Source organism: Vespula pensylvanica, chromosome 3 (genome assembly GCF_014466175.1).
Source record: "Vespula pensylvanica isolate Volc-1 chromosome 3, ASM1446617v1, whole genome shotgun sequence".
NCBI classification, from domain to species: domain Eukaryota; kingdom Metazoa; phylum Arthropoda; class Insecta; order Hymenoptera; family Vespidae; genus Vespula; species Vespula pensylvanica.
In genome coordinates, this window is record NC_057687.1 from 6,996,282 (window position 1) to 7,023,299 (window position 27,018).

The following is a 27,018-nucleotide window of genomic DNA, read 5'->3' on the forward strand; positions in this document are numbered from 1 at the left end:
TTTTTTTTTTTATATATATTCGTTGGAGAACGAATTATATCTTTTATCTACTAAGTTAATGAAAAATTTTTTTCTTTTCTAATCTTATTTGCTTGTTTGCTTACTCGCTTGGTAACCTTCGTCAATGAATTTTTTTTCATTTCGTTTTCTCCCTGTAAACATGAAATGTTAGCATTATGGTTTTGATTTTAACTCGCTGATAATAATACAACGAGTAGAATTTTTGTGGTACGCGTTCTATATTCCGAGATAACGAACTATATATACGTGCTATGATCATACAGAGTAGAGTCATCTTCGAAGATTCTAAAACTGCACCTCTTGTTGTAAACTATGGATAAATTAAATAATTAAATTTCTTCTCCACGTTTTGCGTTTCGAAATAATGGGATCTATTATCTCGATTTATTTATCACTATGATCGTAACCGATCATATTATTTATGTATATATATTGAATCTGCTACGGCATAAATATTAATTTATACAAATTATACGGTATAATTTGTGGCATATTTAATACAATATTTGTTATAATCGATATCGATTATTTCCTAGTACATTACATCAAGAAAAAGATTACGTTGTAACACACTTTATCATTTTTTGTTCAGATTGATGAAAAGATATACATTCGAACAAATACTTTATGTATGTGTGTATACATATAGATATACGCACACAGTGAGAAACAAATGATAGAGGTTAAGTGATGAAATAGTAAAGACCTAGAAAATCTAGCTATTCGTACAATACAAAGAATAGTTATACTGTTCAAAAAGACTTTGTAATTCAGATAATCGATATACTTTGATTCTATCTCGCCGAGTAACAATGACCTTTAATTATTTGACCTTTCTTTATAAATTCAACTTTCTTTCTTTAGAAATCTTTCCTTTGGAATCCCTATTAAAATGCGCGAACACGCGCGTAGTACTTTTCAGTGCTGTGCGATGTTATTGATTGTACATAGTAGCATAAACGTACGTGGGCGTGTTTCTATACCTGCCTGTCTTATGTCAGCACAGTTACCAGTTGAATCGCCGAAGACATCGTGCCAATGGAATTTATTAAAATAATAAAGATCCTCGTTACATGTATCATCCTAAAATACCTTATTTTTATTATTCTAACCGATGACAATAGTTCTTAATGAGCAATAATGTTCATGATGAATAAATTAGATATTCTATTTCGGAAATATAATGTCTACCTACATAATGTCTATACTAATAAAGTTTACTTATCGGAAGCCTATATTTCAATTGGCTTTTCGTCAGTAGCAACGATTATTAACCGGCAAGCTATTATTAATCTGTATGTGCGTTTATGACACCTTCTGTGTGTACCTTTCAATCGTAGTGGTAGGTAAAGTGTTAAGTAAATTGTTATTAGCCTTGTAAGAGATAAAGTGCGTCAAGTTCTTACAATTGTGTCGTACAAAATGACTCCGAAGTGTTCGTAATCTTTTTGTCAAAGATATTTTGACGTTTACATTACGTTGATATTACATTTTTTCAAATCTTTACGCGAGTGTACTAAATCTAATGTAGTTATAATATATCTCCTAATCAATAAAACAATCGTTAGACATAAAAGAAGAAACAAAAATCCACATCCTGTATTCTCTTTCTTTCAAAAATTTTTCAGATTCGATGAATTGTTTCGTGTTCGAACATCGACAAATTGTTAAATATCGATTCTCCTCTTCTGGCACCTAACGAACATACCTACCCTTTCTTGTCTAATTTTCGCCTATCCGTTCGGTTGCAGATACGTGAAAAAATAATCTACCAAAAATGAGCGTCATAATCAGACTACAAAATCTAGCATGGTCTGCCAACGCTTTGGACATCCGCCAATTTTTCAGAGGACTCAGTATACCGGAAGGCGGAGTACATATTGTTGGCGGTGAATTAGGAGACGCGTTTATAGCGTTCAGGTAATAAAATGAGTTTGTTATTGGAAGAAGGAAAACACTGTTCCTTATTCTTCGAAGCATTATTTCACTCGCCACGATCTATTTTCGTCGGCCAATTTTCAATGTATACAGCTCGTTAACAATGAGAGCAAAAAATTTGTAAATATAATCAGGTTCGAAATAGTCGATTCCACTAATCAAGAACGTGGTCAACTTGCAGCACGGACGAGGATGCTCGGCAGGCGATGATGCAAGATGGCGGTAAGATCAAGGAAATGAAAATTAAGCTGTTGCTTAGTTCGCGCACGGAAATGCAGAAAGTGATAGAAGCGGCAAGACAACAAACGTTACATCTTCAATCGTTTATACAGACAGCAGCACCAGTGGCAGTACCAACTCCTGTTGTTTCGGCTAAACCTGCTTCTCCGAACGATAGAAGGGAGAAGGACAATGACAGCGAATCGAGCAAGGATCGAAAGGAGAGACGTGATAGATCGAGATCGAGAGATAGGTCACGTTCTCGAGATCGTGACAGGGATCGGGATAGACGCGATAGGGATAGGAATCGTGATCGCAGACGTCGAGACAGAAGCAGATCACGTGACAGAGAACGCGATCGTCGAGACAGACGGCGCCGTCGTGAACGCTCAAGATCACGTGATCGTACACGTTCTAGAGATAGGGATGTTAACAAGCGTAACTCGACAGGAGAACGTCGAAAGGATGCAACCGACGACGATAATAACGACGTTGTTTGCGTAGGACAATTTCACAAGGATAAATCCGCGTCTAGTGGCTCGGCGAAAAAACAGCCGATTGTCGAAAATGGAATTTGGGAAGTACCGCCTCAAACGCAAATGCAAGCGACTCTTTTAACGCCGGGAATTTTAGGAGCGGGCGTGGCTGCATTGTCACAAGATAGCGAGCAACGATCCATGACCTTTGGTAATTCCGTTCTAGGACAGCAGTCTTTGCTTCAGTCGAATCAGTTCTCCTTGAACGGTTTGAACGGCGTCGGAAATCTGATGCAGCCTCATGTTCAGACGTTAACTGGCCATACGGTCGGTATGAATTCGCTTCCACAAAACTTGGCCAACGCGTCTTTGCCAAGCCTAAATAGTGGTATAGGTAATTTAAATCGGCCAAAAGAGCCTTGGGGTCAAGGCGAACAGGGCAGAATGGATCAAGTAAGATTTCCAGGTAGAACGACCCAGTTTGGGCCACAGGATGCTGGCATGTATGGCGCAAATAATGGTGCCATCAACTGCAGACCCGGTTTGAGACCGAACAGCGCTTTCCTGAGCAAAGTACAGGAATTAGAAGGTCGACGCAATCCACATGCTTTTCAAGCTGTAGCCGCGGCTGCTGCGTCGCAGTATGGTAATTTCGAAAATGGTCCAGATCGGCAAGCATCCGGACGAAATTCCGGTGGCTCCTCGAGATTCTCGAACGATAATAAATCTAGCTCTGGTGGTTATTGCGTCGAGGTACGTAATATGCCATTGAACGCTACATACACGGATGTTCGTCATGCTTTTCAAGGTATCTTTATCAGAAAAGATGGTCTGAAACTGATTAACGATAATCACGGTAATCGGGTCGGTATTGCATATGTCAAGTTCAGTAAAGCGGAAGGTAAGGAATTAGCTCTGTCAACGCCAAGATACGTCCGTGGTTCCGAAGTGGAGGTTCTTCATTTGGACGAAAGTATCTTCGATAAAGCCGCTGATTCTTACGCGCCGGAGAAGGAGGACGAGGCTGACGTTAGGGCATCTACTTGCATACTTCTGACGGATCTACCGTCGTTCACCAAAGAGATGGACATAGCCAAATTGTTCCACGACTGGAAGATCAATGATCTTTTTATTACGAATATCAAGGAATCCGGGAGTACGCATTACATGGCTTATGTGCAGTTCGCTAGATTAGAAGACGCCAAATCGTCTCTCGGTACTTCTTTGAAGATAGGTAACAAACAAGTAACCGCAACAGCCATTTCAGAAGAAAAGTTCGCACAAGCAAAAAGAGAGCATGAAAACGGCATGAGCCAGATTACTACCTCAGATTGTATTATCATGCGTGGTTTGCCATTCCAATCGATGGATCGCGATGTTCTCGATTACTTTTCTGACATCGGAATTGTACCTCGTCGAATACATATGATATTGAATCAAAACGGTAAACCCACTGGGGATTGTTTCTGCGAATTCGAAACTACCGACGAAGCTCTAAGGGCAACGGCGAAGAACGGAGTGCCTTTTGGTAAGAACATACCGACGATCGAGCTCATATCGCGAGCCCAAATGTTGGAGACTCTCGAAATGACCGATCCTCAACTCATAGAGGCTCAGCAACAGCAACAGCAACAGCAACAGCAACATTACCCACCACCACAGGACGCGCGGCCACGATTCGCTGGACCCATGCAAAATCACATGCCGCGTTTTGGTAACTCGGCATTTGGTCCCAGGTGTCCTCCAGGTCTGATGGGTATACCGAGACATATGTTAGGTCGTCATCCTGGTTCCATGGATTACGTCGAAGGTTTCGGTAAACCCGGTTGCGTTCTTTCCTTGGAAAATGTACCATTTAAAGCGGACATTAATGAAATAATTGACTTTTTCGGCGATTTCGATGTTAAACGCGAAAATGTTATAAGACGTTACAACGAAAGAGGTATGCCTACGGGTGATGCACGCGTAGCTTTTTCTTCTCCTAGTGAGGCCCAACGAGCGTTGAGAGAACTGAAGCATTGCAAGATGAGAGATCGGACCATATACATGAAGTTAGCATGAGTGGATGTTTCCGGTCGTGGCAACGACTCCAAGAGATCGACTTTGCAAAGGAGAACGAAATAATTCATTCGCATCCTCGGCAAACTTATTCCCACGACCGTACAGGTTTGGCTCTTCTTTGTTTGTCTTACGTCGATCATTGTCGTCGCGAATTAATGAATTCCTCGCTCGAAAGCTCGAGCTTTAGGTACATAAATATTTTTTACAAAAATAATATATATCGTCCGTCATATTTTTTATGGGAATGATACGAAGATGGAGTAGGAGAAACGTTTCGTGCGTATTGCCTTTTGTAAATAGAGAGTAACCATTTTTTATAATATCGTTTCATCTTTCTTCGACTCCAGCGATCATTGGCCGATCGTACGACGACGTTGTTCCTCGTATGACTTTCCATTCAACGTACGTACAAGATATCATAGTCTTTTTCTCCAACAAACTACGTAACTAATTATTAATCCTTACGAACGAGGGGAGCTTAGAAAATACACGATCGATAGTTTCTATGTTGGTGGTACTAGCTCCTTTATTGCATCTTAGGTCATTAACTACCGTCGTGGTATCTATGTGTGTATGCTTGTGATTTGGATCTAGGAAGGCGTTTCGAATGCGTCACGTGGCATCGAGATCTATATTTGTTGTAAAATATCGTTTCGATTGCGAAAGATTCGAACAAACGACGTACTGCAATTTCTTCGGTATTAAACTCCAAACGTGATATATTCTATTACGATACGACTTAATTTACGAAGGTGTAAATAGTCCGACTTACATGTTCTCTTATACTAATTCGCGTCTTTCCATATTCGCGTGCGAAGATTGGATACGATCAGTTAGTTTCGAGCTATATTCTAATTATCAGTATCTTTATGTTATGTCGAATAATTTTTCTTTCTTTCTGTTTTTTTTTTTTTTTTTTTTCTCATCAGGAATACACAACGATCTTCGTCTACATTTTCGGCCGGTTAGCAGAATATATTTTCATATAAAAAATTAAGGAAATTAACAGGAGTCGATAAGAGAAGTAAATTTATTGAATCTTTTTTCCTTCATCAATTTTTTCAAACTCTAAACGAAAAGTTTAGTCGACAATATGGATACTATGTATCGATAATGAAAATAATCATTCGCGATCATTACATAACTCTTGTCTTAAGTCGTCGAAATAAAAGGCAACGAGACGCATGAATTTTAAGTACAAATTGGAATGCAAGCGATATAGTAAATTCTTTCATTAAACCAATAATCGACTGTGCAATCAAGTATTGTCGAAGTAAGAATATTAAAAGAGATGCGTACTGTAATCGGTCACGCGTGTCGTCGTCGTTAATTTTCTATGGATGAGTATGTATATTACATACATTGCATCCGCGTATGTGTGTATTACGTATATATATTTAAACAAACTTCGAATTGTATATATAAATTCTATATATATATGTGTATATATATATATCTATATATACATATGTGTGTATATGTAATATATATATGTATGTATGTGAATATATATGTAATGTGTATATATATGTGTATGATATCTATATATATATATATATGCATATGTATATGTATGTATATATGTCTGTGTATATATACACACATATATACACATACATATATATACATACACATATACACACGCAAACACACATATACATATATACATACTCCTTTCTCCAGTTAGTTATAAAACGTAATAATAATTTATAAAAAGCGAGTATAACGATAGATTTAAGTCCATTTTATCATTATCCTCGTTATAGATTTGCGTTTAACATAAGGACTTGAGAACTTCAATAAATTTCTATTCAAAGTGAATTTTCTTCACACGTTCATTTTCTCCCATCTTTCCTATGATTCTGAAAATCTATAGTTCTTTTTTCCTTGAGGACAAAAGATGTCGCTGATAAAGAAAAAAAAAAAAAAAGTTTGATAAATGATTCAACGATTTCGTAACCAAACCTTGAGGAAGGACGAAGACCATGATTATCTGGCGATGAATCATAATTTTTCTTTAACTTTTTTTCTTTTTAATAGTAATTACGTTCAGATTCTAACAGATCAAAAGATAGACGGTTCATGATAAACCCGCTGTAGAAAATCAGCGCTGCCTAAATATTGAGTCAGAAGCTATTTCTGTTAACTCATAACATGCAGAAACGCTAAAAAGAGGGGCAGCACTGTACTCCCTCACTATACAGCAGCCACATATTGCATATATACGATAGCGTATCGCGACTTTAGCATATTCGAGGACAAGTTGTTAGAGGTACGTTTACTTTATCCAAGCCAGCCTATGTACCGTGCAAAACTCTTGCGTTAGCCCATTAGGGATTACACGCTTTCCTTGGAATCCAGGAAATTGTAATGGCGCATATACAAACCATATTACAAGCTACGTATAAACTGAGCATCACTTTGAAAAATATTCTATGTTAAAAAGAATATGATGATATATGAAAAACGAAATTCCTTTTAAAAATGTAACTTTTATTTGTTCCAGGAAGATGATTATATTGAAATATTATTATTATTATTATTATCTTTTACCTTCTATGTTTTAAAGACATATAAAAGATATGTTCCGTTATATTTCGCAATTCTCCACAGACATATATACATATATACTATACCAGAATCATACAGATTTACCATTTTAGGTAACGTCATGGTTCATCATCCATACCGACATATTACTATCATCATCGCCCTGACCACACGGTTAAATATACATATATGTATACGCGTATGGGCGTATCATCTTTTCAATATTGGTTTCGAAGTCTACGTAATCATGGACAATTTATACACGATGTTTTTCATGGTTACTTCAAAAATTTCCAATAAGCACTACAGTCGACAACGTTGGATTTTATTTTGGGATGTTACATCGCTTTTTGTATAAACAAACGATGAGATTTTTCTGTAAATATGTACGTACGCTCGCACCGCGTTGTATAAAAAAAAAAAAAAAGAAAACGGTTGGTCTCTAATTCTCTTGCCTCTTTTGCCGGCAAACAAACGTCAAACGTTCATTGTCGGCTTCGTTAGATTCTACCGGCGAAAGAGTCGACTTATGAGTGGTCAGAGTTGGCTATAATAGGGTCAACGAAACTCTAGTCTGTCTCTCTCTCTCTCTCTCTCTCTATCTATCTCACATACATACACTCTTCTCATCTTATTCGCCCCGTATAATGTCTAATCTAAAATGTGTATATCCTCATTCACGGACAGCGTATCGTTCTACTAGTTATATCTCATTTTCCAACAAGTTCTTCCCACCTGTCTTTTTTCTTTTTCTTTTAAATCAATTACGCTTCGTCGTGATTCGGGTTTATGAAAATTACGGGTTTAACTTGCGCGCCATTTCAAATAATGACCGTAGAATGAAAAAGTTTTATATTAATATTTGTTCAATACCTCTTTTTCTTTCACACACATACACACGTGCATATAAATAGCCTCGAACATTCTTTGTTCCTTATCGGAAATAGAACTTCATTGTTTACAGGGATACAGCTGTCCTTTATTAAAAGGAAAATGGCATTCGTTTATATACCATGTATATCATCCACGTCACTTTCGCTTTCGTCATACCAATATTAACAGTAATACATTCCTGTCCCTTCATATTCTTAAACTTCAACATATGTACACATGTATGCGTCCCTTGTATTCAATTTTGTTTTAAAATACAGAATTATAATAATAAGATCACGATGAATACGTGATATATATATATATATATATATATATATATATATATATATATTTATTGATAAAAATTTTCCAACAGTAAAAGATTTAATCTTTACAAATTATAATAACGTCATATTAAATTAATCTCATTTAATCCTAATCCAGAATAGTACACGTAGATCCCATAAGCAGTTAAATAAGAGAGCGTATTCGGACACCCTGTAGGTGGAAGGAACTCGTAGCACGGGAGTAGCGGGCGTCGGCTGGTTAGAAGGAACGAACGTGTGGGTCGGTGGGAGGTTCAACAGAGAGAGGGAAGAAAGAGAGAGAAACAAAGAAAAAGACAGAGAAAGGGAAAGAAGGTTCGAAGCGTAACGCTTTGGGACGCTGCTCCTCGTGCTGCAGAAGCGAGCAGATCCCGAGCGAGTCTGCGGCTGTCGTAAGCCATAGCAGCCACCGCGTGCTCTCTCACTCTCCCTCTCTCTTACTTCTTTTCGCTCTCTCTCTCTCTCTCTCTCTTTCTTGCTCTCCCTCTGTCTGTCTTTTTCTTTCTCTCTTTCTTTCGTCGCGAGCAACGACGCCACGTTCGTCTCACAAGAATCTCTCTTTCTCTCAGTATCGGCTCGTCTCGTAGAGCACGACGACGACGACGACGAGGACGAGGACGAGGACGAGGACGAGCCACGAGTGGAAAAGTGGTTTTCATTAAAAACGAAGAAAAGAAAAAGAAGAGGAGGAGAGAAAGGGTTTCACTCTGTGCGTGAAAGGATACGCGAGAGAGAGAGAGAGAGAGAGAGAAAGAGAGAGAGCGGTATCCTTTCTTCTTTCTCTTCTTCTTCCTATTCTTCTTCGATGAACATCATCGTATCACCTGTATCAGCATCGAATTACTACAAATCGATTTAATATATATCCAACAACATGATGATGAGGAAATCGTCTCTTTTTGGTTTATTCACGTCTTATTTACTTCTCGGCATACTGTCGGCTTTGATCGTATCCAACGTCGTTGCGGAAAGGACGCATATCACTCAACACGGACCATCAGAATGTCCGATCAAGTGCATGTGCTATCAGAAAACCGTCCGATGTATGTTTCAGAAACTCAATCGCGTGCCACGAGTACCGACCAATACTACAGTTCTGTAAGTGAGATCGTAGTAAATTTCTTCTTATCTTTTACTTTCTTTTTTCCATTTCTTTTTCTTTTTTCTTCTTTCTTATATTTTCTATTTCATTTTTGTTTACATATATAACAAAAAAAAAATACGAAATCTTGATCATATAGAAAATCAAATTAATCCTTTCTTCTGAACAATATATATATATATATATTTGTGTAACATTAATAACAAGTAAAATCATTTTACTCCGAGAATTTATTCCAATTTTAGTTACGACTAAAGAAACCGATAAAAATCGTTATTCATACATACATATTTATTTATCATATGGTATCATCATTTATGTTATATTTTGACCGCTTAAGATGCTCGCATTCGTTATCTTCAATTGGTAGTAAAATATCCATAAGCCTTTTTTCAGATTATGTAATTCATTTTTCGTAGAAAAGAGTTACTACCATGTTATCTATTCAATTGTCGATGGATCTCCCTTGTTAGATCACTATTAATTACATTACTATCGGAGAACTCGAGATAAAGGGATTAAAAAAAGAAAAGAAAGAAAAAAATCTAATGGACGAACAATGATCATGTTATTTCGAGAAGTGACGAAGAACCGTCGTTAAATTTCTCTCTTTATATATATATATATATACACACACACACACACACGTGTGTGTGTGTGTGTGTGTGTGTATGTGTGGTTTCACGAAGCATGCGTTTGATGTGTTGCCTACTGTGTTCGCTATTTCTGTGTTCACCGATCATCGTTCCTGTTCTCCTTTTCTCTATTTTTTTTTCATTAGCATTCTATCAGTGAAACATTGAAGAAAGCCAACGAACATAGTCGCTGATCATGTCGAATTAATATCAAAAGAAATTGACTTTTGCAATGAATGGAATGAGTTGGGTCAATGAATCATAAAATTGTTTAACTCGTGAGATCTTATCCGAACACTATCGATTAGATTCTTATTATAAATAACCTACCTGGTTATCGATTATCTTCTTTAATCCTTTCATTTCGATATTGTAAAATAAACACTTGTATTGCCTGGTATTGCTCTCCGATGATCGATATATCATTTACTGTCATATATCTACATGTTATGACATACATGTACTTTAAAAAGCTATAGCATAAAAGAGTTTCATATAATACATTCCTACAACCATGAAAGGTCTTTTGAAAATACTATTTATTTCTTTCGAAATAGTTTTGAAAATTATCAATAATTTTCGATTACTTTTGATCATTGCAATTACCGTTGGGTTGGTCATAGGTCGTCGATTGTTCGGTAGTCATTCAACGTCATTACCAAGCAAGTCTTCGTAACAAATGACCCGTAATGAATCGAAATAGCGATCTCAACATTGTCCCGGCACACCCTTAATTTTATCCAGCCATGACCTTGCTCGTTTTCAGGGACGTAAGATTTAACAACATAGCGGAACTACGAGCTGGAACGTTTCATGGTTTGAAGCATTTACACACCCTACTACTTAATGATAATCATATCAAACATATACCAGCAAATGCTTTTGAGGGTGCTCCTAATCTACGGATTCTCTATTTGTACAAGAATCGAATCGAAGATATATCAGCCAATGCTTTCTCTCATCTTCCAAAATTAGAACAACTTTATTTGCATTACAATCGTCTAACGGACATAGGCAAAGGTACTTTCAACAATCTACCATCGTTGGAACGTCTTTTTCTTCATAACAATATGTTACAACGTCTTCCTGCTGATGCCTTCCAAAATGTTGGCCCAATGACACGACTCCGTCTCGATAGTAATGAATTAGTTTGCGACTGTAATCTCCTATGGTTGGTGGAGAGACTTGAGAAAAGACCAACCGATGAAATGGCAGCGATATGTCAATATCCTAATGAGATGAAGGGTAAACCGTTAACAACTATGACGAGCAGAGATTTTCATTGCAGTTGAGTAATAGTCTTTTCTCACGAATTTTCTCATTATATCGAGTTTCCTTATCGTTCCTAACAATGGAAATTATTTTCCAGCAAAGCCGCGTATAATGGAGGGTCCGGAAGATATCGAAGTTAAGATCGGTGACACTGTAACGTTTACTTGTCGAGTGATAGGAGATCCTGAGCCGGAAGTGAAATGGATGAGAGATTCTAGCGAACTTTATGTTGATGGTGAACGGTTTTTTATTCAAGAGGATGGTACGTTAGTTATATCTGATGTCACTGAAGAAGACACCGGTGAATACGAATGTATAGCTAGTAGTGACATGGGTTCGACTAAATCAAGAAAAGCCAGAGCTTTGATAATCGCTTCATCTTTAAGATTTAGTCAATTGCCAGAATCACAGACAATTACAGCTGGTTCAGATGTTTCATTCGTATGTAAAGCCGAGGGTAATCCCAAACCTCTTATACAGTGGTGGAATAATGATCAACTTCTCTCTACTGGTGGACGTATATTACTAGACAATGATGGAAGCGTACTTCGTATTCTAGCCGCAAAAGAATCCGACGCAGCTAGATATGTTTGTCGTGCTAGTAATTCCAATGGTTACGCAGAGACCAGCGTTGATCTCAATGTTTTAAACAGTGAATACAGTCCACCAAAACTGACCTATCAACCTCATGATATGGAAGCAGAACCTGGAGCTATAGTCGAAGTGCCTTGCAGAGCTGAGGGTAGACCGAAACCATTAATACAGTGGAAAAAAGATGGTACTTCTATTGCAGGTGATAGGACTCGTGTTTCTCGCGCTGGTAGTCTTTATCTGTACAATGTCACGTCTCAAGATACTGGAAGGTAACAATTTGATTTAGAGTTCTCTCTTGCTATTGAACTTCTATATACATGTGCGTATGTATACACATATATTTAATCAAAAATAGGTATGAATGTTCGGCTGTAAACGACTACGGTCGTGCTACTGCTCAAGCTCTGGTTCGTGTTCGTCAAGTAGGAACGACAGACGCGCTCATTATAAGAGCATTCAAGGATGCTTCAGAAGAAATAGATAGAGCCATCAACAAGACCTTGAAAAATTTGTTCAACAGCGATGGTACATCTCGACGAATCGATCCATTTCGAGTCACACGATTTCCAAATGCGATCGGTCGTGCTGCTGCTAAGCCAGCAGAGCTTTTCGAAAGAACACTGGTTAATATTCGACGTATGGTGAATTCTGGTGCAGCTGCCAACGTGACCAATGAATTTCTTTACGAAGAAATCCTGACACCCGAACAGGTACGATGTATTCGCTTGCATATACTGTTATGAAAGATATAATAAGAGATATTATTAATTCATAGGTATTAGAGATCGAAAGATTATCTGGATGTACGGGTCACAGGAGACGGAGGAATTGTACAAATATATGTTTTCATCACAAGTATCGTAGTATAGACGGTAGTTGTAACAATTTTAAGCATCCGACTTGGGGTTCATCGTACACAGGATTCCGAAGAATTCTCCAACCTATTTACGAAAATGGTTTTTCTATGCCGATAGGATGGCAAAAGGATCGTCGTTATTATGGATATCCAAAACCAGCAGCACGTCTCGTTTCGACTACCTTGATATCTACCCATGATATCACTTCCGATGATAAAATCACTCATATGGTAATGCAATGGGGCCAATTTTTGGATCACGATCTTGATCACGCTTTGCCATCGGTATCTAGCGAATCTTGGGATGGTATAGATTGTAAAAAATCTTGTGACAATGCCGCACCTTGTTTCCCCATGGAAGTACCACCTGGTGATCCTCGTATAAGCAATAGAAGATGCATTGATTTCGTTAGGACCAGCGCTGTTTGTGGTTCCGGAGAGACAAGCGTATTATGGGGTAACTTAATGCCTCGCGAACAATTGAATCAACTTACTAGTTATTTAGATGCTTCCCAAGTTTACGGCTATGATGACGAACTCGCTCGAGATCTTCGAGATCTAACGACGAATCATGGATTATTGCGAGAAGGTTCAATATTTCCAGGTCGCAAAGCTTTACTTCCTTATGCATCTGGTCAATTTGTCGACTGTCGTCGAAATCCTTTAGAGAGTTCTATAAATTGTTTCGTTGCTGGTGATATTCGTGCTAACGAGCAAGTAGGCTTATTAGCGATGCATACAATATGGCTGCGAGAACATAATCGAATAGCTCGTCAATTACGTGAATTAAATCCACATTGGAACGGTGAAAAGTTATATCAAGAATCAAGACGAATTGTGGGTGCTGAGATGCAACACATTACCTTCCAATATTGGATACCACTTGTATTGGGTAATACAACTGATGAACTTTTAGGACCTTACAGGAGATACGATCCTGATTTAGATGCTAGTATATCGAATGTTTTCGCTACAGCAGCCCTTCGTTTCGGCCACTCTTTGATACAACCACGTTTAGAACGATTAAACGAATCTTTCCAGTCTATTCCACAAGGTGCTCTACCTTTACGTGATGCTTTCTTTGCACCATGGAGATTAGTCGAAGAAGGTGGTGTAGATCCCTTGATAAGAGGAATGTACGCTACAGCAGCGAAACTCAAATTACCCGAACAAAATCTTAATCTCGAATTGACGGAACAACTCTTTCGTACAGCTCATGCAGTAGCTTTGGATCTAGCTGCTATGAATATTCAACGTTCTCGAGACCATGGTATCCCAGGTTATTTGGAGTGGCGAAAATATTGCAACATGTCACATATAGAAACTTTCGATGATTTAGTCGTTGATATAAAAGATCCTAAAGTCCGACAAAAACTTCGAGAACTCTATGGACATCCTGGTAATATAGATGTATGGGTTGGTGGTATTCTCGAAGATCAACTTCCTGATGCCAAGGTCGGTCCGTTGTTTAAATGTCTCTTGGTAGAACAATTTCGTCGGATTAGAAACGGTGATAGATTTTGGTACGAAAATCCTTCTAATTTCCGACCCGAACAGTTAGCCCAAATACAACAAGTTACCTTGGCAAGGATACTTTGCGATAATGGTGATAAAATCGATCGCGTACAACCCAATGTTTTTCTTTTACCAAATGAAAATGATAACAAGTTTATCTCTTGCGATAATATACCATATCTAGATTTAACCATGTGGTCTGATTGTTGCGATAATTGTGAGGACAATAGCAATATTATATCTCGTTTCCGACGAAACGCTGCTAAATATTTATCGCCTACGCATAATAATCTAGAATTTCAAGTAATTTCCGCCAAAGATAGCGAGAAAATAGATTATTTGGAAAAAATGATCGAGGAGACCGAAGAGAAATCTGAAAAACTTCAAAGATATGCAGATGCTTTATCACAGAGGATAAAAGAATTAAAATCGTTATTATCTAATGCCAAAACGTTGAAATAACATGATAAATATTATATTATTCGTTAAAGAATTTTTTAATGTATTTTTCTATGCATTTCTTTGAAATTTCACACGTGCTTTTCATCAACACCAAATTTCTATGCATTTATTGTACATATAGTAAAGATGGTAATACACATGCGAGTTAGAAGTGTGAGAAAGAATAGAGATACTTTCTTTTTTAAAGTTATACCAGGTGCTGAGAATAAATATCAGCAGATATTTTGGATTATATTTACAATTAATTTTACTTTGCTAAAAACTTCGCAATAACTTTAATATATTTTTATGAATACATCAATTTACGAATACATCAATTGAGAAAGTATATTGATTATTGAGATAAACAAATATTTTTGTTTAGATATCTATGTATATATATATATATATATATATCTTTATGTAACATATTACATAATAATTATAAAACCTTAGATATACCTTCATGCGATAAACTTTGTATGCTGACCATTAGCAATAATATCTTTGCCATTATTTTTGGTAAGATCTACAGCAAGATATGCTAGAGTACGTCCAGCACGTATAGTTTTAGCATCAACTGTGACCAATTCACCAGGAAATGCAGGTTTCATATATCTGTGCCATTGACATATGTAAAATGAAGAAAACTTAGATACATATATATTATAAATAAAAAGAAATATTTTAAATCCTATCCTATAATTTGTGTTATTATAAGTTATGCTAGTTATTATAAGAAAAGCAAAATATATATATACAGTAATGGAGTATGTACTGTATAAAGATAATAGTCAAAGATGGAACTAAGTAACGAAGATGAAACTGCAACGCAGATGATGTATACCAATATACCAATTATAAATCTGTTTCTGCATGTTTCTAAGTATTGTAATAAAATAATGAACATAAGGTAAAATTTCTTACGCAACATTAATGTTTACAGAGACTCCTGGAGCACCAGTCCCACAAGTCATTAAAGCATAAGTAGAAATACAATCGATAAGCGTAGCTGTAAATCCTCCATGTAAAGTACCTCCTAAATTTAAATGTTCATCAGAAACTGTAAATTCTGCTTTGCATTTGCCATCTCCTGCAGAAAGTATTTTCACCTACGTGATATGTGCATAAATTTGATCAACATTCTTGGATTATAAGATATACACTATACAATTGAATATAAAAAAAAAAGATGTTAACAAAGTACATACATACGTTTTTCATACATTTTCCAAAGCTATTTGTTTGACACATGCGTTCGATAATACTTTTAATAAGTTCAACACCTCGCGTCATTTTATTTTTCTTGGTCACCTTATTTATTCACTATCTAAATAAATAAATATTAAATATAAATTAAAAGTTCGATTATTTTCTCTTTAATTATCATCAAAGTATTATATAACTGATAAATGACATAACATTTTGTTGAATAAATAACAAATACGGCCTTTGTACATTTCACGTACACTAGATCTTTTTTCGATACTAAGGTTGATGCGCTATATTCTACGCATGTACCGTCGTTAGATTTTGTGTTTTATATATATATATGTATGTGTTCATGTATATATATGTACGTTATGTATACCTATATACACATAATTATATATAGTTATATATAGTTATATATAGATGTACACAATGTATATATATGACACAGCAATTATATACTAGTAGAAAGATTATTTTTTAAATTAACAAGACATATTTTTTAATTTACAAGAGGTGAAAGAGGTAATACAATTACAAAACATGTCTGAGAATGACACTGTTATGGTTAAGGTATTTGACATAAAAATTATTTGTAAATATATCTGCAATTATCTAGTATTTATCATAACCTATCTTTTATTATTATTTAGATGCTTCACGTCGAAGATTCCTTAAAGGAATCATTACACCGAGTGGAAGTAATAGAAAAAAGATTAAAAACTAAATTACTTACTATTGAAAATCGTGAAAGATTGGAGAACGAACTAGAAGAAGTTAAAACAGTACTTAAAATAAACGAACAAAAATTATATGGTTTACGAAAAGAAAATACGCGATCTTTCATAATTACAGCCAGTATAATTTTTATCTGTTTTTTAATTTATGGTTTGTATTGTATGTTTAATACAAGAGAGATTTCTAAACATTTTGTACATACACTGTAGGGAACTATATAATGTGTTCTAAGTATTATCGATGTCATTCCATATTTTACTATTTTTGTATTACAGAATTACACTTATTTTTTATTAGAAACAAAGATCAAATATGAATATGTTACAATATGCTTTTACATTTTGTACAAATAATATTAATAATATCAAAGTATTTCAATAGTATTTGAGTATATTAGGTGAAATAATCAACGATGTTTGTTACATGACTATACAACATCGATATACATTTAGTTATTTATATTTATATATACATATACACACATGACAAAAAAAATTGTAATATTAATAAAATATCAAAGCAGATTGCTTTATTTTAAGCATTGGAAATGTGATAATCTTTTATTTATATATTATATAAATGCAGAATCATAGTTCAATATAGTATTGAACAAATTTTTTATCATCTTTAAATTAGTTATTTGTACATAAACATGTATAAACAATTATTAAGTTATAATGTTATTATTCAAACATTAATGAGGTAAGTTTTAGAGGCTTTTAGAATCACATATTTTAGTTAAAGATTAAGCAGCAAATCATATTGAGGTATTCCAGCAAGTCGACTACGCACATATTTGGAATGTATTTCAGCATCCAAATAACTGTTTTTAATCGCAGGATCCTCTTTCATTGCATTTCTCCACTCGAACTACATATATAAAAATATTATAACATACACAAAATATACTTTCAATATATAGATATTTTGTAAGGAACTATTAGTTTCTAGCTTACCAGTCTTAGAAAACGTTCTCGAGATATTATAAATTCATCTCCACGCAAAATCCGAATAATATCTGCTCTTTCGCACCATGGCCAGATCATTAAATCTAACATGCCAGGCGAAGTACCTCCAAAGAATGGAGTTCTTCTTTTAACAAGTTCTCTATCAAAATACTCCAAACTAGATAGAGCTTCATTATATAAATCACGATCTACTGATGTTCCAGCATACAGCTACAAAAATGTCACATAAAATCAGAATGTATAAGAAGAAAAAACTAATCAATTTCAGCCGTAGTAACATTTTAAGGTTATGATTATAAAATATTAGAAGAAAAAAATAGTTAAAATAAAAAAAAAACACAATGAAAAAAATAAATAATGAAAACTAAAATAATCACTCTGTAAAAACCTTGTACATATTGGTAATAACTCCATTAAATCTTTCAATCAACAATTTATCCTTAGCTTTAGCAAAAGGACTCAATGAACACAATTTATTTTGTGGATAAGCTTCGTCTAGATATTCTGCTATTATAAGACTTTCATATAATACTTCTCCTCCTTCTAATTCTATACAAGGAACTTTTCCAAAAGGATTTTTCTCTAAGAACCATTCTGGTTTTTGGGTTAAATTAATATAAACAACGTCGTATCTACAAAAAATAATATATATATCAAAAATATATAATTCATTAAAAATATTTTAATTAAATTATACATACGGAATTTTCTTGGCATCTAAAACAAGATGTATTCTTTGCGCATATGGACAAAAACGCATGCTATACAAACGTATTTTTCCAGGTACAATGGGTGGTGCGACTGATCCTAAAAAAATTAATGAAATATTACATATCCCCAATAATTCTAATTATTCCAACTCAATTTTATTTTATACTTACCGGTACTTAAATGTTTCGTACTCATTTTAATCGTTCGTTAGAATGTTAAATGAATTCTCATAAAGATATATGATTTCTAATCGCTTCGAGCGACAGATGACATTTATATCGTTCGAGTGAATCGCTCGGAATAAATATCGATGAGAAGAATTTGCTGGTATTGTGAGACATACAGCGTCTTTGATATTTCGTCATACATATATGTGTATGTATATGATTACTTCAAGCCTATACCGTGTATAATCGCATGCAAAACCAAAATGTATAATCCCTAATGAGCATCCACACACACACACACACACACACACACATATACAACCAACACAGCAATATATGTTACATACAACGAATTATTCGATAAGGCTGTCGTTACTCCTGGTTTTATAATTGTTTACACCAATTATAATTCTTCAACGATTTTAATGAACAAGATCATTTAATATGGTTTTTTTTCTAAATTTTTGAGTTTTATTTTCTTTGAAAAAAATGTCAGAAAATGCTATTTATTCGACAATAGTCTATACATAAATATAAGGCTTTTTAAAAAATTCAAGAAAGTCAAGTTTTCATTTAAATCTTTATTTTTAAATGAGAACGTGTTCGTTAAGATCGTTTAAAAATTACGTCTAAACTCGCTGTTGGCACAAATGCTTTTTTCGACAAATTTCGTGAAAAAAAAATTTCGTATAGTAGCGCCCCTCGAATTTTGCGGCAAAGGAGAGGAAGCTGCTATCCCCACTAGAAATTTTCGTATAAACCTTAGAATGCTGTGTAGTTCGTTTTCGTGAAGTAGATTGCTTTCGTACTCGGAGGACTAACGACCGAAATATTCTCTTTCCATATCGCTACGTTTAATGAGCTTATAGATCCGATGATTTTATAATTATTTAAATAATGTACAATGTACTCGAAATACGATGAAATATTTAAACAATAGTATATGCCGATGACAGGTTAACGGTGATTCATTTAAGTAAATGAGAATAGAAGATAATAAATGCAAACAAATAAGAATATATAAGAATAATAAGGAAATCTGTTTAATAAATTATTTAAAAATTTTTCTATATTGAATGTGTGTGTCAACGTTTCTCGTGGTCACTTTTTTATTTCCATCGCTATGATATTCGATGTATTACTCCATTACACACACATACACACACATATAGAAGAAGATCGATATATTCATTTTCTTCGATAGTCGAGTGACAAATTGTACTCTTACAAATTGTACATGTGATATATATACATATGTATATGGAGATATATATGTAAATACATAAATCCTTCAAATTATTCGATCTATTAATTACTCATTATTTCGAGAGTAATATAGAAAGCATAGGGATAATGTATAGAGATAGATGTGATACATGTGTATGTTTATTTTATATTTCTATATATTTAAAAAATATAATTATTTCATCAGAATATTATTGCTTACATTTAATATTCAAATTAATTACATTTGTGACGTTTTTCATACGTCTATATATTTGTATCATATGTTCTTATTATTTTTAATTGAAAAAATTAATATGTGAATTGATTCACGTCGTATCGTTACGTAATCCTGCTACGACGTCTTCTTCGTTTCCTTGTTAGTGGTCTCATCGCCATCTTGGACGTGATAACAAGTGTACACGGTATTTCATCACTCCGCATAATTACAGGTAATGAGCAGATTTTTTTTAACGTATATCCTCTTCCAATATATCAATCGATAGCTGATCGCATGATTTTTATGAAGCCGCGTTCGCAAGTTAGACCATCGTCGCGTTTAAAAGATATTCACGAAAATAAAATTGACATCTCGTAGATGCCTCGCATCACTATTGTGTAATACTATTTTCCAGCTTTATTGATATCTCTCTCACTTTTTGACGATATTTCATTCAATAATTTTGTATTTGTAATTGTGATCGTCCATATCCTTGATTATATATTCGATTTTCATATCCATCATAGACACACACACACATACACACATTACATATCATATATAGTTATGGATATTGTACACATATATATAGATACACATCGATATGTAAACACATACTTTTATTCGTATCGTGTACTAACATGATTTTACACTTTCCATATTTCCAAGAATTCCGTCAGAAGAAATAACACAACATTGTATATATCAGTTTTATGTTTATCTTACTTTCTCTTTATATATATCACAGGTAAATTTATTTCATTTTAATAACATTGAACGAAACATAATAGAAAGAGAAAGAGAGTGAATGGGAAAGAGGGAAAGGAGAAGAGGGAGTGAGAGGGGGAGAGAGAGAGAGAGAGAGAGAGAGAGACAGAGAGAGATGAATAAATTCGGCATGAATTAGCGCGTGCTTTTCCAGGAATTTTACCAAAGAAAAGAAAAACAAGATTAGAAAAGAAATTCTTATACAGTATTTTATCATGTCAGATCTGCGAAAGAGCGTTTAGAAAGATTTAGACCTACGAAAAAGATTAATTTCGTTTTAATTACATATTTAATTACAGAACATTTTTATTCTACCTTTATTATTAGGAATCTGTATGTTAATGTATTATATATTAATATATATATATATTATCATTAATTTATTATATATTATTTATTTTTATTTATACTTTTCTAGTTAAGTATTATATTTTCTATTTTACTTATGTTCACCATCATATCCACATATTTCAAAATTCAAAATCTTTTTTTAGATACATATAATACGATAACACATATAATACATATAATATTCTTAATAAACAAGTAAAGATAACATTAAGATATACATAATAGCTTTAGAATTCTCTCACCATTGTTAAATAATTCTTGGGAATGATTTCCAGTTTCCGTATAAAAATAAAAATCAATAAATGCAAAAGCATTTGTACGTGGTAATATTTTATTGTAGATGTGTGTATGTATGTTTATTTGTATACGCTATACTATGCGGAGTACTTAGGAAGTTCGACAAACATACTTGTAAACAATCAAAGGACGATCAAGAAGACAACCTTCCCAGTTTTTCGCTACGCAGTCTTCGTTCGTCCGTGTAGCCTTCCAAACGTGTTCAGACCTGTTCCTGCTTCGTTTAATTTTTCTTTTACGTTATATATAATAATTTATAAGTTTGATTCAATCATTCGTGATTTATTAAAAAAGAAAAAAGTGAAAAATTTGTGATTCTACAACGAATTAAAATCAGTGCATCACTGAAGAGGATCTCAATCAACTTCGATATCGATCTACCTCATTTTCAACCAACTACAAATCATCCACCCTCAATTTCGACCTAAATCGCGGACGAGTGTTTTGGAGCCATCGTAGAACTTCTTAAGTAGTAAGTGATTTTTTAAGTTCCTCCGATCATGTCGAGGACGAAAGGTCCGAATCGACATTTGTGATTCTTTATAAATCAAATATCGCGATTCTTTGCTATTTTCGCGAGAGAAAATTATTTAAAAATGTACTTAAATATTCAAAATTTCAAATAATTATAATTAATGCGTTTAAACAAGAAGACTTTATCTTGATCTAACAAATAAGTCAAAAAATAACGAACCATTCACGAGTAAATTTCTTCGAAAATTTATTCGTGATTATTCTATGCTTTTTTACTTATTAATTACAACCAATCACTCGTGCCGATTCGGATCTTTCGTCCTCGACATGATTGAGTGATTGGAGAGACTTAAAAAATTACTTACTACTTAAGAAGTTCTACGATGGCTCCAAAACACTCGTCCGCGATTTAGGTCGAAATTGAGGGTGGATGATTTGTAGTTGGTTGAAAATGTGGTAGGTCGATATCGAAGTTGGTTGAGATCCTCTTCGGTGATGCACTGATTTTAATTCGCGGTAGTTGTTTATTAACGAACGATCACTGAATTTATTTCGCGAAACTCTACTATCTTTTATAAATACAGTCTGTGCGACTATTAAAAAATCAAAAAGCTTCGCGAACAAACACTGACTCTAACGAATGCATTGCACGCAGTTCATGCAAAAACACTTATGGTTTAAATCGCGAAACTCGAACGAACAAACACTGCTTCTATTTTGCGATATTTTTATTTCAGCCGTACAAGTATTCGATTACTTCATTGCTACGCGCGATAGCAATAAAGTTCTGAAACAGAAAAATAGAATTAGAATAATTTGTATCGCAGTTATAATAAGAAAATGTATAAATTATTCAAGAAATATGTGATAGAGAAATATATTTACTTGAAGTTTTCGTTGATATTTGTAGGAAAGACACTCTGCCAGAACTTCGATGCACACTTCTCGTAATACAAAGCAAAACTGAACTAGTAACTGTCAAAGTCGGTCGAAGGTCCGATTTTGTTATCGTCACTCGTAGCCAAGCATCCCCACTTCACAATTTAATTCTAAAATAAAATAATTTGCATAGAGTATTTAAAAAACTAATGATATACTAATGTATTTGCATGAACTGTTCGTTATTACTTGCAAGAAACGTATCCTGTGCGAACTGCGACGTTCACTCGCCGGAATACAAAGGAAGACTAATCCAGTAATTGTCAAAGTCAATGAAAAGTTTGATTTTGTTGACGTCATATATAGCCAAGGATCTCGAAATCAAAATTTTTAAGTATTGAAATTTTAAGTTAAAATTATTGTTTCTCACGCGTTACAATCTTTTTCATATTAAAGAAATGTATTATTGTTTAAATATTAGTTTATTATATTTTGCGTACATTAGATTGTTTAAATAATATAAAAATTATCGAAATTATTAATTTCTTAATTTTCTCGTTTAAAATAATTCGACGTGCACTCGTCGGAATATAAAAGAAAACTAACTCGGTAATCGTCGAAGTTAATCCTATATCCAAAATATATTTATATTACACAAGGCCAATGATCCCGATATTAAAATTATTAAGTATTGAAATTTGTAATTAAAATTATTTTTAGTTTCACACGTGTTACGATATTTGTTAAGCGAAAGTATTATTATTTAAATATTAATTTACTCTATTACGATGTAATATTAAACCGTGGTGTTTTACTTGGTCGATGAAGCTTCTGGTATCGATGATTTTTGTTTATACGATAAAACAGCATTGTCCTATTACCGATATTTTGTCAGGTCGGAAAAATAGGAATGAAAGTAAAACAATTTATTTTATCGATATTATTAGAGGTTGGTAAAATAGAAACCTACTACACTAACGTTCAGTAAAATAAACCCTTTTTGCTAACGATTGGTAAAACAGGAAGATAATTATACTGACGGTATTCGCTATAAATTATTCTTTGGATTTGTGAAGGCGCTCATATATTGGTTTTTATAAAAATAATTTATCTATACATACAATAGATAAAATTGTTTGATTAGATACATTCAGTTTGATAAAATGAATGTATTTATGGATAAATTTCACCAGTTTCGAGCCAGCTATGTTTGAATTATGTATCTCAATATTTACCATTCTGCTGATCATTCCTTGTAAGATTTTTTTTTTCTGATATATGTTGGTGTAATTAAGGCAATTGCCTTAACAAAATTAATCAAGAATATCAATAATTGCTGACTGCAGAATCTCCATGAGTTAATTTGAATACTATAGTTACGTGTAAATATTTTATTTAAGCTCTAAATCGTGGAGACGTCCCCACTTTCGTTTAATTGAATAAGTCTGGTATGAGGAATGGTGGAGTTGCAATTTATCAAAGTTCGAATGACAGCAGAATTATTGTCACCGATCATATGAACTTAAATTTACGCCAGAACGACTGTTCGGCAGGGAATTGTATAGCAGCCGGAGAAATATGTGCAGCTCGTTGTTTATTGTAGAATGGACAAATCATTCTCATCATGGAAATATATATTACAGCGAATGAACCAATTTCACGGGTTTACTGATCGTATTAATAACGTTGTGGACTTTATAAGGGATTAGTTAGGTATGTATTTCTTTTTTACGAATTATCGGTAATGTTGTGTATAAGAAACGAAATAAAATAGAAAGCGAGAAACAGATAGTGAAATAAAATGCTAAAATAAATGTTATAAATTCTCTTTTTTCGTTATCGTTTATAATTGTGATCATCATCATAAAGTGAGAGATATAACAATTAAAAAAATAAATAAGATAATATGTAACGTTACAATGTAAGATAATATTACGTTATAATGTTAGTTTGAAAATAATTATTAATTCTTATTTCGTAAGAAGACAGCCAGATATAAGGAGTTACGATCATGAAAATGAAATTTCTTAATTAAAAACAGCGCAAGAATTTTGTTGATTGCTAGAAAGCATGGCCCTGCACAGTGGGAGGTCACTTGTAGGCCTCTAAGACCTGCTGACAGGACGTGATTCAATTGAAATCGAGTAACAAAATATGGATTAGATCGATCAATAATTAGCATTTTTCTCGGTTAAATTATAAAGACGAAGCGATCGATCGAACGATGAGAAAAAAGAGGGCAGTCGTAAAGCAAAAAATCCATCGTGATTGAACGAGCAATATTTGAATTATTTTTAAATAAACGAGAAATTGAAGTTGTTCGATAAGATAAAAAATCAAATGATCGTTATGTTACATTAATATCTATAATTTCTAAAAATAAAAAAAAACGAGAAAATATTTCAAACCTATTTTGCTGCGTAAACGTTATGAAAAGTACGCATAATTGGTTTTTCAAAATGGCAATGTTCTATTAAAGTATATTATACTTATCTTTCGATCGTTAAGAATAAAAAATTATTCATTACTTATCTTTTTTTAATTGATTTGTTATATTATGCCAAAAATAATAATTAATTATTATAGCAGTATAATAATTTAAAATTCAATTAAATTGGATCGATTGTTAACAGTGTTTATTTTTCTCTCAAATAGCCGAGAATTACTATCGGCAAATACACATTACATTATGGAAATACTATATCAACGTAACATCTAATAGATGCTACTAATATATAATTACATTTCCATTTTAACTTCCATTCAGACTCGAAGTCGTCGATCTAAAAGATTTTCCTATTAAAAAATTATTTAAAGATGTCACCTTGATGCACGTAGTAGCATTCGAGTAGTTTTTATCCTCGCTGAGTCGAGATTCTCTCGTTTGATAGATGTTCTTCGATGAAGCAAGTAGTACGATGAATATTATCTATATATTGGTACAAAAAAGAAATCAATGGTCGAAACCATTAGAAATAAAACAAATATACGAATTTATCTAATAGAAAAACCTCTGATGATTTTTTGATTAAAATAAAATAAGAATAAAAATCAAATCCGTTATCGTCGTCTTATTAGATGTTCAACGTAAAAAAACTTATTTGCTTGACTGTCCTCAAGTATTTAGGAGGATATAAATAGCTTATATCTCGATTGTCTCTTCGTAAAATAGAACCTTTTTTTGGAAAATGGAGGAGTAGGTAAGTAGTTAGTAGTGAATTACTGTAGTAGATATATAACTAGAAGGTTGAACTGTGATAGTAGTGAACTATGGTAGTAGGCATATAGATAGTAGGTAAGCTGGTAGCAGTGAGCTATGGTAGTAGATATATATGTAGGTAATAGGTGAATTAGTAGTAGTGAATAGATAAATAGCTAGAAGAAAAAAAAATAACAGTAGGAAAAGAAGTACACAAAACAGAATAGCTCGATGGTAACGATAGGAATAGATACAAAAGAAAAGAAGTAGAGATACGTAGGTGGTGTTCTAGAGAATAACAACGGAGTCGCGAAAAGGTGACGAGAGAGAGAAGCTTTGGTGTGTTCTTGGTCGAGAAGGATGATGAACGGAGGTAGATAGTGGGAGGGAGGAAGGTTTCAACGTAGAAGGTTGTGAAGGAGGAGGAGGAGGAGGAGGAGGAGGAGGAGGAGGAGGAGGAGGAGGAAGAGGAGAGCAAGGTGGAAGAGCGCGGGCGCTGATTGGTAGCAGAATCGATTAGCCGAGCCGAGCTAAACCTCCGGCAATGTGGCAGCTTCGGCGACGCCACGAATTTCCCGAATGGGGGTTTCCCGTTGGGGCGGTCCCGAACCTAGGGAGGAATACCTCGCTTTTCTCCATGGCAACCCGACCAATTCGCCAACCGCCGACAACCAAGGCTGACCTACCGTGTTCTTTGCTTTATTTCTTTTCTTCTTTTTTTATTTTTTCTCCTTTTTTTCTTTTTTTTCCATCATCCCCCTCTCCCACCTTCTCTGTCTTTCTTTCTCTTTCTTTCTCTTCTACCCCTTTGCTTTCATTCTCTTTCTCTTTTTCTTTCACGTATGGTAGAAAGAAAGAATAAGAGAAAGAGAGAGAAAGAGAGAGGGAGGGAGAGAGAGAGAGAGAGAGAGAGAGAGAGAGAAAGAGAGAG

General features: G+C 34.2%; 4 protein-coding genes and 1 long non-coding RNA gene across 7 annotated transcripts in view; 3 read left to right on the forward strand and 2 right to left on the reverse strand.

Annotated features, from left to right (window-relative positions):
- Positions 1-5,980, forward strand: part of LOC122627511 — a 12,679-nt gene extending 6,699 nt beyond the window's left edge. For both annotated transcript variants that reach the window (XM_043808647.1, XM_043808646.1), the window contains exons 3-4: positions 1,773-1,941; positions 2,141-5,980. In XM_043808647.1, the coding sequence (XP_043664582.1) occupies positions 1,799-1,941; positions 2,141-4,715 (2,718 nt within the window). In that variant the 5' untranslated portion in view covers positions 1,773-1,798 and the 3' untranslated portion in view covers positions 4,716-5,980. The remainder of the gene's footprint in view (positions 1-1,772; positions 1,942-2,140) is intronic.
- Positions 5,981-8,603: 2,623 nt separating this feature from the next.
- LOC122627919 (peroxidasin) lies at positions 8,604-15,798 on the forward strand. The gene is made up of 5 exons (XM_043809554.1): positions 8,604-9,562; positions 10,968-11,488; positions 11,571-12,336; positions 12,423-12,777; positions 12,843-15,798. The coding sequence occupies exons 1-5, from the start codon at positions 9,339-9,341 to the stop codon at positions 14,898-14,900; spliced, it is 3,924 nt and encodes a 1,307-aa protein (XP_043665489.1). The 5' UTR covers positions 8,604-9,338; the 3' UTR covers positions 14,901-15,798.
- LOC122627926 (acyl-coenzyme A thioesterase 13-like) lies at positions 15,157-16,342 on the reverse strand. 2 transcript variants are annotated; one of them, XM_043809568.1, is made up of 4 exons: positions 16,302-16,323; positions 16,095-16,209; positions 15,807-15,991; positions 15,157-15,497 (listed from the first exon to the last, which is right to left on the reverse strand). In XM_043809568.1, the coding sequence occupies exons 2-4, from the start codon at positions 16,173-16,175 to the stop codon at positions 15,344-15,346; spliced, it is 420 nt and encodes a 139-aa protein (XP_043665503.1). In that variant the 5' UTR covers positions 16,176-16,209; positions 16,302-16,323; the 3' UTR covers positions 15,157-15,343. The 2 variants fall into 2 exon arrangements, with proteins under 2 accessions (XP_043665503.1, XP_043665502.1); XM_043809567.1 differs by having other exon boundaries at positions 16,095-16,342.
- Positions 16,343-16,950: 608 nt separating this feature from the next.
- Positions 16,951-19,038, reverse strand: LOC122627925 (pyrimidodiazepine synthase-like). The gene is made up of 6 exons (XM_043809566.1): positions 19,023-19,038; positions 18,679-18,906; positions 18,499-18,604; positions 18,186-18,429; positions 17,786-18,007; positions 16,951-17,699 (listed from the first exon to the last, which is right to left on the reverse strand). The coding sequence occupies exons 2-6, from the start codon at positions 18,701-18,703 to the stop codon at positions 17,568-17,570; spliced, it is 729 nt and encodes a 242-aa protein (XP_043665501.1). The 5' UTR covers positions 18,704-18,906; positions 19,023-19,038; the 3' UTR covers positions 16,951-17,567.
- A 4,011-nt stretch (positions 19,039-23,049) lies between these two features.
- On the forward strand, positions 23,050-25,287 carry LOC122627927. Its single transcript, XR_006326948.1, has 3 exons — positions 23,050-23,282; positions 24,492-24,601; positions 24,838-25,287. It is a non-coding gene; the product is annotated as an uncharacterized LOC122627927 (long non-coding RNA).
- The last annotated feature ends 1,731 nt before the right edge of the window (positions 25,288-27,018 follow it).

Bases quoted from the DNA above. Each gene is read 5' to 3' on its own strand.
- LOC122627925 (XM_043809566.1), bottom strand. From the start codon at position 18,703: ATGAGTACGAAACATTTAAGTACCG. The intron at 18,008-18,185 runs GTTTTTACAGAG...ACATTTTTGTAG, and splicing joins TTATTACCAATATGTACAAG to CTGTATGCTGGAACATCAGT. The intron at 17,700-17,785 runs GTAAGCTAGAAA...TTATATATGTAG, and splicing joins GAGAACGTTTTCTAAGACTG to TTCGAGTGGAGAAATGCAAT.
- LOC122627926 (XM_043809567.1), bottom strand. From the start codon at position 16,175: ATGACGCGAGGTGTTGAACTTATTAAAAGTATTATCGAACGCATGTGT. The intron at 15,992-16,094 runs GTATGTATGTAC...CATATCACGTAG, and splicing joins TTGGAAAATGTATGAAAAAC to GTGAAAATACTTTCTGCAGG. The intron at 15,498-15,806 runs GTAAGAAATTTT...TCAATGGCACAG, and splicing joins TCTGTAAACATTAATGTTGC to ATATATGAAACCTGCATTTC.
- LOC122627919 (XM_043809554.1), top strand. From the start codon at position 9,339: ATGATGATGAGGAAATCGTCTCTTTTTGGTTTATTCACGTCTTATTTA. The intron at 9,563-10,967 runs GTAAGTGAGATC...GCTCGTTTTCAG, and splicing joins CCGACCAATACTACAGTTCT to GGACGTAAGATTTAACAACA. The intron at 11,489-11,570 runs GTTGAGTAATAG...ATTATTTTCCAG, and splicing joins GAGCAGAGATTTTCATTGCA to CAAAGCCGCGTATAATGGAG.